The 13,388-nt window shown below is 36.6% G+C and overlaps 1 protein-coding gene across 3 annotated transcripts in view; it reads left to right on the forward strand.

Moving 5' to 3' along the window:
* The window catches only part of POLR3B (RNA polymerase III subunit B), a 98,010-nt gene that overhangs the window by 52,373 nt on the left and 32,249 nt on the right, over positions 1 to 13,388 (forward strand). For all 3 annotated transcript variants that reach the window (XM_087814876.1, XM_087814874.1, XM_087814875.1), the window contains 3 exons: positions 1,392 to 1,519; positions 10,188 to 10,397; positions 13,031 to 13,189. In XM_087814876.1, coding sequence (XP_087671002.1) covers positions 1,392 to 1,519; positions 10,188 to 10,397; positions 13,031 to 13,189 — 497 coding nt within the window. The remainder of the gene's footprint in view (positions 1 to 1,391; positions 1,520 to 10,187; positions 10,398 to 13,030; positions 13,190 to 13,388) is intronic.

Genomic DNA, 13,388 nt, shown 5'->3' on the forward strand with positions numbered 1-13,388 from the left:
TTGGGTTCATTCTGTAACCAAAGTAGAGACATAATTTAGTACGTGTGTATTGAAAAAACAAACAGATCTATAAGCAGGAGGTCTTTTGTCCTGTGTTGTAACTAATTTTTTCATGATGGATTAGGTTATCTTGGAAGGTACTTCTCCTTACAGGTACTGTAAGCCATTGAAATTATTAAAGTTATGCTTCAGAAACACTTGAAAAAGCGATAGAAGATCAGTAGAGACCACAGATTCTAGGTGTTCCTTTCAGCAAAGACCTAAAAATAATTTGGCTGCTCTTCTCATTAAAGTATCTGAGTTGCTTTATCATTTAGCCAAAACTGAGTTTTCTGCAAAAAGGTATTACAAAAGTAACAAAGATTCTGTCACTTAGTAGGTAATGTCTTACTTTGTGTTCGGTATCTGTAGCTGAGCTGTCCAATAAAAATATAATGCAGGCCACCTATATAACTTTAAATTTTCTAGCAACAACATTTAAAAAGTAAAAAACATGAAATTCATTTTAATAATTTTATTTAACCCAATGTGTCTAAAATGTCATGTCAACATGTAATCAGTATGAAAATATTGAGATATTTTACATTTTCTTCTAAGTCTTCAAGATCTGGTGTGCACTTAAGCACATCTCAATTTGAATGCTAAGTTTTATTGGAAATACTTGATCTGATTTTATTACACAGTTGAAAAAGTAGATTCACAAATGTAAGTTGTTACAAACGTACTTAAAAGGTTTAAAATGACTGAACAGAGTTATTGAAATTTAAATTTGAGTTTTAAAATGTAAGGTAATTAAAATTAAGTAAAATTAAAAATTCAGTCCTTCAGTGATACTAGTGTAACTTTTCAAGTGCTTAATAGCTAAGCTACACTTAGCTAGTGGTAACAGTATTGGTTCCCGTAGGACTGTAGTAACTATGCTTAAAGGGATGTATTTCTTACTCTAAAATGGTGATACAACTCTCTCATTGATCGCAGTTGGAAATGTGAAGAAAAGCAAGTTACTCATCTATGTGGATGTTTTTGATCTACATTTCTGTATGCTCAATTAATAATTTCTTTTTAAGTGTTAGTTATTATTAGTTAGCATATAGTAATACTTTATGTTTTATATAGACATTCCATACTGTTTTCCTTCTCTTGTATTTCTACAAATAATAGAAATTTTATTTTATTTTATTATATATTATTTATCAGTTTTACTAGCATCAAATTCTTTTATTGAGGTTTTATTATATAAATTTATATATGTTTTATATATATTTATATAAACTTAAATAAGTATTATCTATGTCCCATGGGGACTTAGATAGTAATATTTTCATACCCTTTAAGAGGTATTTATTTTAGTAGTTGGTGCCTAAGATGTCTATTCTTAATTAACTTGCTAGAGATACCACCCACTTGGAGATCGAACCCTTCACTCTTCTCGGTGTTTGTGCTGGCTTGATTCCATACCCTCATCATAACCAGTCCCCAAGAAACACATATCAGTGTGCCATGGGAAAACAAGCCATGGGTAAGATTTTCTTCTTGAATTTGGTTCTAAATACTTGGATAAAAGACATGTCTTTATTCTTACTTCACTAGTATTGCATGTTTGGCCAGTCAGCATTGCTAACACCTGAGTGTTAGCAGATTCAGAGTGTTGCCTATAGAATTCTGTAATACTGTAGGTGCCTCTGTTATGTCTGAAGTTTAAACAAAGATGGAGAAAACCTCTCTGAACCGATTCCTTTGACCAAACAAAGGAACATATAATAAATGTCACAGAATTATAAAGGGGTAAATCTGAAGAGAAAAGCCCTATAAAATGTAAGTTGTTAATCCAGAGAGATGGAAGAAAGAACAGAAAACTCAAGGTGAAGGGAAGAGAGGAAAAGAAAATAGAAATAAAGGTGCACAGTGTGTGTTAGAATGTGCTTAGTAATTGTCTGGGTAGCAGCCATTGAACCCCTTAAATCCTTGAAGTTGCTCCTAGAGCTCCTGCAAAGTCCACTTCGTGTCACACCAGTTTCTGAATTCATTTCCCTTCTTTCTGTTTTGCTTCCATTTCGTCCACCATCTGTTAGTTTATCTACATACCCGTCTGTAACATTTACTGAGTATCACCTGTGGGCCAGGCAGTGGGGCTGGAGCCTGAAAACAGGTGAGGATCGAGCCCCGTCCTCAGGGAGCCACCATCGGGAGGGGAGGCCAGCACTTCAAATGGGGTTCAGTAAGTGCTCAGTTCCAAGACGGACTGACAGCCAGAGCTCAGGGGATGAGCAGAAAGGCCACTTAGGGTTAGAGAGTAGGTGGTTTCTGAAGAACAGAACTGAACTAAGTCTTAAAGACACTGGCGTTGTCCACAGGTATGGGAGTTATAAGCCAGCGCTTCATGGGAATGCCCTGGTACTTCACTGTGGCTGTTGAGTGCAGTGGGCCTAGAGGCATGCTGTAGGGGTGCCGTATATTAAGGAGTTTGGATTTTACTTCATACTTGATACAAAAAGAATGGCAGGCAAAGGTTCTGCTTATAAACTTTTCGAAGTGTTTTTTAAAATCATTTAAGTCCTAATAAGTGTAATAAATTTTATTTTCGTGTATGTCTATGACATCAATATGACTTATCTCTGATTTAAAGTGTGGTACAGGAGCTTCATAAGAAAAAACTGTCAAAGGTCTTTGCATTGCGTTTGGGTAACAACCAGAATGCAGTTAGCCTTGTTACCAAGAATCAGCTGCATTGACTATAACTTGGCAGTTAAGGAATTCTATTTCTCATTATGGATAAAGAGTCTATATTCCTTTTCAAGTTTTTATATTGCCCTTTGGTTGGCCGTGAAGAAGTGAGAAGCATGTTGTCCAGCTGCCATTTACCTGAATGATGTAATGCCTGGACAGTTCAGAATAATTCCCAGTGGGAAAAGCTAAACAGCGGCTCATCAATTTAGCCTTTCCCATTCATCCTCAGCTGCAGTATAGGCTGATTTCCCGCTTGTGCTTCTGACTTCCTAACAAGTTGAAATATACAGTACTGAACCCTGTGTGTCATGAAAGGGCTATCACTTCTATTGGGTTTACCAAACCATTTTGTTTCATGATGTGAATCCTGACTGAAACAATACGCCTTTTGTGTAGAACCTTCAGCAGAATTAACGGAAGACTAATCACTTCATTGCTGATGCCACTCTTTAGTGTGTTTGTTTGAAGATTGAAATAGAAAGGGCTGCATCTATCTCCACTTATTGAATCGTTGTTGTTGTTTTTAAATAAGAGACTTGAAGGAAAGAAATAATATTTTTATTTTTGTAACTTCTCTCTCCAGCCCCCCGCCAAAAGCCTCTGTTTTGTGGCCATGAGTATCTGAAACATTTAGTTAGTTACCACACACAGTTAAGCAGGATCAGTGTGTACAGAAAGCCAATTCAGTGTCTGTAGAGTTCTTTTGTAGTTTTCTGTGTGAAGGTTTTTTTTCTCGTTTTGTTTTGAGTGTCATTTGCAATTCATTGTCTGTGTTTTCTGAGGTTGGTGTATTCAGCTGCTCTGACCCTGGGTCCTGCACATTTAGCTCCTTGGATACAATCCTCTGACGTTACTGCTGACGCTAGGAAGACAAAAGCTGCTGAATATCTTAAGTAATAAAAAAAAAAGCCTTTGTCACTGTTTGTTATTATAAAACACCTGACTAGAAAGAAAAGCAGAGAGATAAAAGTACACTTAAAGTTGGCTCATAACATGGCCACATTTCTCTTTGGACACTGAACTAGCTGCGGAAGTCTTGAGCGAGGTCTATATGAAAAATCACAAAAGGAAAAAGGCCAACAGAGGGGGAAAACCTACAGCCGAGACCCAGGTCTATAAAGCCGACACAGAACTTTGAGTTGGGCTTCTCTGGGTCACTTTAATTCTGTGCGGTCTTGACAGCTCATAACTCAAAGGCACACTGTCCTATTTTAAATATGCACTGAAGAATATATACTGTTCATCCATTAGTCCATGTGAAAGGTGGACAGTAGCCCAGAATTAATTCGCTGAATATTCTAGCCAACCTGGAAAATTTACTGTCTGCCTTTCACTACAGACTCCTGCCATTCAACAGAGTAAAGAAATGAGTAGAAGTCATTTTCTGTCACTTACAAAGGAGACCAAAACTAGCACAAACCACAGAGACTGCAAGCCTTACCTTATACATGAGAGAGAGCTGACTTTAATCCAACATGAAACTCCAGCAGTGGGTGTATCTTAAGTCTAAGGCACTTTGAGTTATTAATAAAGTTCAAGTTTCCACACAGCGTCTTACTGTGCTATTGAGCAACACCTCCCTTCTGTGGATACGGCTCTGTTTGTTGTGACATGGTTTAGAGCAAGAGTCATGGGGACACGTGTGGAAATGGTGAGGTCTCTAGGTCACTCATTCCTACAAGTAAAGACTGTGTGTTGGAGCTACATTGTATGTACTTTCCCTGGCACCAGAATCCAAGTTCACATGAGCCACTCTTTCATATCTGCCCATGTTATTAGTTGGCAATCCTCTAGTGGAACAGTTTTTCCTGTTTGAAAGGATCTTTCAGTCATTATCAGCCCTGTTAATAAACATGCATCACATACCTTCCCTAGTCTTGGCTTCTTCTCACCACTCCTTCTCCTTCAGTTCCAAATTGCTGGGACTTTTTTTATTTTTTAACTCAGGAGCTAAGGCAGCTTCTGTTTTTGTTTTTGTTTCTAATAGATTCCATTCCTAAGCAGATAGTTCTCTCTCTTTTATTACTCACGTAACAGTAAGATGGGCGTACTGAAGATATTAAAAACACATAATATACAAAGATCCCAATAAAATTTTGTTTTATTCTACATTTTCTTCCCCACTTTCTGTTTGAATTTTTTAAAAGAATTCTTTATCCTTTTAGGGGTATAAAATGAAAAGGTGTCTTGGTCAAATTGTCCCTGGCAAGTCGTCTTTTAGAATTTTGCTCTTGGTTAAAAAAAAAGTTGAAATAATTAACTATTTAAATATATATATTTTTATTTTATTTATTTATTTATTTATTTATTTATTTATTTATTTATTTATTTTTTTTTTTTTTTTTTTTTAAATATATCTTTATTGATTTCAGAGAGAGGAAAGGTGAGGGAGAGAGAGAGGCAGAAACATCAATGATGAGAGAGTCATTGATCGAGCCCGCAACCCGGTCATGTGCCCTGACCGGGAATCGAACCCCAACCGCCTGGATCCTAGGCCGATGCTCAACCGCTGAGCCACGCCTGGCCGGGCGATATATATACTTTTAAATATGTCTTTATTGATTTCAGAGAGGAAGGGAGAGGGGGAGAGAGAGAAACATCAATGATGAGAGAGTCATTGATCGGCTGCCTCCTACACGCCTCCGACTGAGGATCAGGAATCGAACTGTGATCTCCTGGATCCTAGGCCGACACTCAGCCGCTGAGCCACGCCCAGCCAGGCCATCATTAACTATTTTAGATGTAAGCTTTTGTGGCATTTCTTGCAACTAGCATGTTAATAATGAGTACCTATTGAGGTTAAATTAAAGTGCAGTATATAGGTTAGAGTTGGAGATAGAATTGGTGATATTGCAGGGTGGTAGGATGTATATTTTTATTACTACTATTACTGTTAACATTAGTAATGACAAATGTTGCCACTTGTTGAAAACCCAAGTGGTTTACGTGCATTTCTTCTTTTATTCATAATAGTAATGCTGTCAGATATAATGCATACCTTTTTTGTTTCTGACAAGGGAACTGAACCCCAGTTTGGCTGAGTAACTTCTAAAAGGTTATGTCTTCTATGCGATACCATCTATAAAACTTACTAAAATTCTTCTCAACTAAACTAATGTCTTTCGTCACATTCTCCTATTCACGGTGGATCATGGTCCAGGTGCCTTTCCTGTTAGACTGTAGATTATAAGCTCCTTGAGGACAAGGACTGTGTCTTTGTTATTTATCACTATAGCATAGTGCCAGCTTAAGTAAGTAGAGTAAATACTTAATAAATGCTTCCACAGTGAATGAATGAATCTTTGAGTACATTAAAATTGTGAAGAAATTAGGTGATATTTTTAAAAGAACCTTTGAAACAAAAAACTAAGTTGGAAGGCTTATACAAATTGATTTTAAGGCTTACTCTAGTCCTAGCCAGTTTGGCTCAATGGTTAGAGCATTGGCCTGGGGACTGAAGGGTCTTGGGTTCAATTTCAGTCAAGGGCACATACCTCGGTTAGAGGCTCAATCCCCGGCCCCTATCAGGGCGCGTGCAGGAGGCAACTAATTGATGTGTCTCTCTCACATCGATGTTCCTCTTTCTCCCTTCCACTCTCTGAAAAGCAATGGAAAAAATATCCTCGGGTGAGGATTTAAAAAACAACAACAACTTACTCTAAAGCCACAGTAATGAAGACAGTATGTTATTGACCTGAGGGTAAACATACAGATGAGTGGAACACAATCAAGAATCCAGAAATGGACTCACACATTTATGGGCAGTTGTTTTTCAATGAATGTGTCAGGGCAACTCAAAGGAAAGGAAAATCTTTTCAACAAAATAAAATGTCTCTATGTATATCTATATAGAAGAGAAATGAACATCATCTCCTACCTCAGACCATACAAAAAATTAACACAAAGTGGATCATAGTCCTAAAAGTAAGAGATAAAACCATAAAACATATAGAAGGAAATGGGCGAAAATCTTCATGGCCTTGAATAATCTAAGATTTGTTAGAATACAAAAGGCACAAACTATAAAAAAGAAAAAGTAAATAATTGGGCTTTTTCAAAATTAAACTTCTGCTCTTTGAAAGACACACTGTTAAAAATATGAAAGAGACCTCAAACCACATAATGGGGACAAACTGTTTGTGGTGTATCTATATAATAAAGGATTTCTATCCAGTATATAGGAAGAACCACTTTCTAATAAGATAACTCAATTAAACGATGGGAAAAACGAAAACCAGACACTTCACAAAGAGTAATAGGAATTACCAATAAGCTCATGTTGACAACGTTATTAGTCATCAAGTAAATGTAAATTAAAACTGAAATACCACTACACATTCATTGGAATGGCTAAAACGGAAAAGACTGATGTACTGTGTCGGTTAGGATGTGGAGCAACCAAAATGCTCGTACACTGCTGGTGAGAATGTAAAATAGTATATAATCAGTTTGGAAAATTCTTAAGCAGCTTTTTCAAGCTAACCCTACCCTTACCAACCCTCCCCCCTCCCCCCGGAAATTCCACTCCTGTGTATTTACTCAAGAGAAATGAACACACAAAGACGTGTGCATGAATGTTCAGAGCAGCTCTATTCATAGTAGCCTAAAAGTGGAAGCAACCCAAATCCATCAGGTGAATGGACAAACAAAATGTATATTCATACAATGGAATAATACTCAGCAATAAAAAGGAACGAACTCTGATACACACAACTACATGGGTAAATCTCAAAATCATTATGATAAATGAAAAGTAGCAGAAGAATATATATATTGTATATTTCCATTTACATAAAATTCTAGAAAATGCAAACTAACCTGTAATGATAAAAAACAGATCAGTAGTTGCCTGGGGCCAGGACAGAGGGGAAACTCTTTTGGTATAGTTGGAAATGTTCTGAATCTTGATTGTAGTGGTGGTTTCACAGATGTATATATCTCTCAGAACTTATCAGTTTTTACACTTTAAATGAAGTTTATTATATTCAATAATGTTGATTAAATAGAAATTGGACAAAGGGAGACAGAAAAATAGTTAAATGCATGAAACTTGATTTTTTTCAGTATACATTTTTCTAAGCTATGTACATTCTTACTGGTTTTCATCCCACCGTAAAATAAACTCCCTTCACTGTTTTAACCTACATTTAGATACCTTGTTGTGCCAACCTATGACTTTGTAAGAAAGTTAGGATCCAGAAAATATGACTTTGTAAGAAAAATTATACACTGATAGTAAGAAATTGAAATCATTGGTGACTTATAGTTATGGCAAAATGGGGCTAGAAAAGGAGAATTCAGCTTATAGAACATCTTGTGGTTAGTTATTTTATATATAATACCCTTTTTAAGGAAGCTGAAAATATTAATAGAAGCATTCTAATTTGAACATGTTTCACCCAGAGTGGTCTTATAATTTAATTTCTGTATGACATTTTCTCAAAAAGCTTATTATTGGCAAAATAGCTAGTCAGTCAGTCATAATTTTTACAACAATTATAGGGTATGGTGGCATTTTGAAGTGTTACAATATAGAAGTCATAGTTCATAAATCATGTTTTAACCTACATACCATTGTCAGTGCTGCTAAAAATAGATACACATGCATATTCCTTCAAGTTTGTTTAAAAGTCTTCAAAGAAAAATTTTCTGATGAGATCATAAACACCAAACATTTGGTAAACCATTTTGCTGTTCATCCATTCACTGGTCAGTTGTAATGGCCAAGAATTATGTTCTGGGCCCGGTAGCACAGTTTACAACAGGATCCAGTCTGTTTCATGGTTGTTTAGAGGTGCGGCCATCACGCTCCCCTGCTGCATAATAATGCTTGTCTCGGGTTTCAGAAGACATGTTTGGCAGCCTGGTGGGACAGTGCCTGAACCCTTGCCTCAAGCTGGGTAAAGTATACAATTGGAGCTGAAATCTCAACATAAATTTTAAATGATTTCACATAAAAGGACAAACTTACTGCCAGTGAACTTTACCACTATCCAAGCAGCAGTAATTTTATTTCTGAAACAGTAAGTAATTTATTACTAGGTATCCTGTACACTTTATTAGTTGGTACTAAAATAACATAAATTAATTGGCAATTTATAGTATAAACTGAACAAAAAGTTCATGAGACTAAGTTTAGCTATTGTTTTTCAGCCGAATCTTGATAAATTTTCTAGAGATTTAAGCACAGATATATCTGTCATAAAGAATATAATGCAGTTCTTCAATTTCATTTTCTTGACATTTATTGAGCATCTATAGTGAGCCCAGCAGTGTACTAGGTGCTCGCTTTTTTAGTACTCTAGAGATTTCAGAATTTCTTTCATCATACCTGAATATATTATTTTCATTCCTGAATTGAAATCACCATTGATTTAATGACATGAGTACAGAGAAAAGTAAAGGAAATAGTGTGTTTTGGTGTCAGCTCACCTTACAGCTTAACGCCGTTAAATGACACATAGGCATCTTGGGGTGTGTGGGTGTTGTGGGTGTATCACTGGAAGCACATGCAAGAGAAAAAAAGCTACCTTCTTAGCCACACAAAGGGGAAAAGAAGAGATACCTGGGAGAAGTTAAAGAGTCTCAGTAGCCTACATTCAAGCTCAGCAATAGGGCAAATATGCATTTTCCAGTTTTAAGGTCTCTGAGTAGGAGCAAGCCATGAGAGTGAAAGCTTTTTTTTCAGGCAGGTCTGTGAACCCCTATAGGGAAAGGGGAATAACATTCTGATTTTATTTCTAGTGTACAGTAACACCCTTTCAAGGTCCAGTCATGTGGAAAGGCTGACTGCTAAGGTGGGAAAAGCCCCTCCCTGATTGGACAGGGCCTTGGATTCCTTAGGGGAAAAGCATGGTCCTTTTTAGCTCTACTATTGGTCAGAGTAGGTATTTATTAACTGCTTAATAAATGAATAGTTAACTAAATGAATAAGCCTATTCTTCTCTGCTTTTACTTTCCTTTTCTTTACTCTGTTTCTCCTGCTTTCTTTTTCATTTAGAAGTTTTATAATTGTTAATTTCTTTTTATGTTTGCCCCACTGTATAAACTCCTTGTTTGTCAGCTCTGGTGGTGGTCTCCAGTTACCTTTCCCCCACAACTGGACATGTGCCTGGAATATAGTAGAACCGAATACAAAATTGTTGACTTACTTATGAATGAACCAACGGAGACTAAAATTCCTCAAATGGGATTAACTGTATAAGTCTACAAAGCTGAAATTATTAAGATTAGTATACCTTGAGTGTGATTTTTCTTCTTTGTGGGACTTTTAATATTACTGAGGAAAATTGCTTTTAAAAGTAGTTAGCACTGTGAGGGTATTGCTTTTGTAATGTTTGACTTGAAGATTTTCTTCATTTCGATTACTGAAATTAGTGTGTTTATCACTGTATTCATTGCTACATAGTTATTTGACATAATAGAATATTGCATTTTGTTTTTTTCCAATATCAATGAAGGTACCATTGGATACAACCAGCGAAACAGAATTGATACTCTCATGTATCTACTAGCATATCCACAAAAACCTATGGTTAAAACAAAGACCATTGAGTTGATAGAATTTGAGAAACTGCCAGCTGGACAGAATGCAACAGTTGCTGTGATGAGTTATAGTGGCTATGATATTGAAGATGCTCTTGTTTTAAACAAGGCCTCATTGGACAGAGGTAAGTGAATTTTCAAAGCTCTAACACCAAAAGGGCTTAGTATAGAATTAGATATAGGGATGATCAATATAAAAATCATTTGGTGTCAAAATGCTAATGTCAGTTTCAAGAATTATAATTTTATACACAAACAGGAGGCAGTTGTTGTGTTGTCTTTTTAAAAAAAATGAATATATAGAAGTAATTTGTTCAGTGTATTACTAAGCAATCTTTTTTTGTTGTTGTTATTTTACTTTATTGGTGACTTGAGATAATTCCTCAACGGAAAACATGTAAGAATTTGTTTATTTTCCAACAGGAATTACAATAAATGAAATATGGCTTTTGAATATATCTAGTTATATATTCAACAATAAACCTGTTTGATATGGTGGCAACAATATTTTTATGTAAAAGGCTATTTTATTAATTGTACTGTATCTCAACCTCATAATGTTAGACCATTTTGTTAACAAATTGATAAAAGTTTAAAAATATCCATACATCAATCCTGGCTCATAATTTTTACACTTTTCTTTCTCAGTTTGTTGATAGTTTACTTTTGTAGGTCACCACTTTATGGTTTGTTAGCCATCACCTGACCTGAAGTCTGACTTCTCTCTTCATAATCTCTATTTCTCTTTTGGCTCTCTGGCATACACACTCTGCCTTCCCTTCACTCTTTGTAGTTGCTAGGCAGCCATAATAGTACTCCTAGACATGTGTCTTTGGCATTAATGTTGGGTGCACTTAATTTATGCCTCTTTTTTCCTCCAAATGACAACAGCCGTGCTCTAAAACTGGATGTTTTCTTTTCTGATTAACTGGTAACGTTTATGTGGAAATCTGAAGACTTTGTGATATCTGTCAGAAACTCCACAGCACAATTTAATGATCTGAGTTTACTGTGCACTAGCTTTTAAGCTACCACCTGTAAATAAAATGTCCATTTACCCTTAGAAGAAAACAGTTCTTGATTTCATGCAGTTCAGATTCACACTGCTCTCCAGCATGTTGCAGGCCATTGTACGAAATTTGAAGATCATGTAATGTTTCCAAAGTAGCTGGCTCTTGGAGCAGAGTTTATTATGACCATACACAATTTACTAGGAGCCATAATGACTAACACCTTTTTCGAAGACACATCTATTGTCCACTTGTAGAAATGTGTTGTTTCATTGAGCAGTCACATTCATATTTAAAAATTTCATTAGAGCATGGATATTTTATTTAGAAATCAACTTTTTCCTGATTGATTTTCTAAATTCACAATCTTAGATTTCCTGAAAGTGTCCTGCTTTTCCTGGAGAATTATAAATGAAGTATTTTACAGCCATGCATTTATTTAATCAGTAACAGCTAGCATTTAATCCTGAGACATTTTCCTGTTTCAGTGAACTTTTGACGTGGCTCAGTGTATCCTGGGAGATTAGAGAGAAAATCCAGTTTAAAATAACTGCTTGGGAAACACACACACACACACACACACACACAACACACACAAACACAGCCCTGGCCAGGTGCTCAGTTATTGGAGCATTGTCCTAGACAGCACAAGTTTGCGGGTTCGATTCCTGGTCAGGGCCCCTGCCTAGATTGTGGGCTCAGTCCCCAGTTGGGGCATATATGGGAGGCAACCAATCAATGTTTCTCTCTCCCTCTCTCCCCCTTCCTCTCTAAAACCAATAACATGTCCTTGGGCGAGGATTAAAAACAAAACAATAAATTCAATAAAAATTTTAGAAAGAAAAGAAGAAGTAACTGCTTGGCCAAGCCAGGGGAAAGGGAACAGCTGTGGCCGCAGAGTCTTGGGAAGTGATGTTAGCAACTCTGCAGCTGATGGCTCTGTGGGATTCAGTGGCTGCGGTTCTTTGCCCCATCCGAAGGTGTTCTTCTCTTCCCTGTGCTTATTCTTATTAATGTTTAAATGGCTAGTTAGTCTCAGGCCTTTTCCCTCATCCACTAGATAAATGTGATCTCAAAATATAATAAAGTTAAACTAATCTTCAGGACAGAGGTGAACTCTTCCTGCCCTTTCATTTTCTGTCCTCTTTGGAGAAAAATTGTTTTTTGTTTGCTGCTTTGGGACTTCCTCTAAATGCTAATGTCAGAAAAAGGACAACTTTCCAGAGAAGGTTAGCAAAAGTTATCCACCAAAAGGATGTGTAGGCGGAACCCTGACTGATCAGTGGACTTGGTCTGTCTCAACTCTGCCACCAACTTGCTGGGTGACCTTGACCATTTAATTTCTTTGTACCTCACTTGTGCGCCTCTGAGATAGAGGGGTTATGCCAGGTGATCTCTAAGACTCTTTCCCTTTCTCACATTATGTGGTTCTGTGCTCTGAAAGAATCACAGTGACAGCTAGGTTTCTCTCTCTCACCTTCCTCCAATGTGATAAAATACATATAGTCCATGCTGAAAATGGTTGTAGAGATTTCAGTGTTTATATGGACAGGAGGTAGGAGAAGACCTGAGCCAGTTCTTCAGATTAGTAGATTGTTATTTGGTTTGGCCAGTCCCAGACTATCCAAATGTAGGACTGTTTTGGGCGGGGAGTAGAATGGGGTTGGGCTATTGAATAGCGCAAATCTGTGTTTTCTCATAGTTTTGTTTTACTGGTGGTTCTGATACCCACTTTGGTTTCACTTTAGGTTTTGGGCGTTGCCTAGTATATAAAAATGCTAAATGTACATTAAAACGATACACCAATCAGACTTTTGATAAAGTGATGGGGCCGATGTTGGATGCTGCCACAAGGAAACCCATCTGGCGACATGAAATTTTAGATGCAGATGGTATTTGTTCTCCAGGTAAAAGCCTTGACAAAATTTAATGTATGCTTTTTTAAATTGTGAAAGGTATTCAGTAATATATCTAAATATTTGGTAAGTGGGATAGAAAAATATAACCTATAAAACCACTATCATGACTCAACCCATCTGGTCATTGTTTGGTGAATTTCATTCCAGTCTTTTTATGCATATGATTTTACATAGTAGTAATCTATTC

Source organism: Miniopterus natalensis, chromosome 2 (genome assembly GCF_054644295.1).
Source record: "Miniopterus natalensis isolate mMinNat1 chromosome 2, mMinNat1.hap1, whole genome shotgun sequence".
Classification (NCBI taxonomy): domain Eukaryota; kingdom Metazoa; phylum Chordata; class Mammalia; order Chiroptera; family Miniopteridae; genus Miniopterus; species Miniopterus natalensis.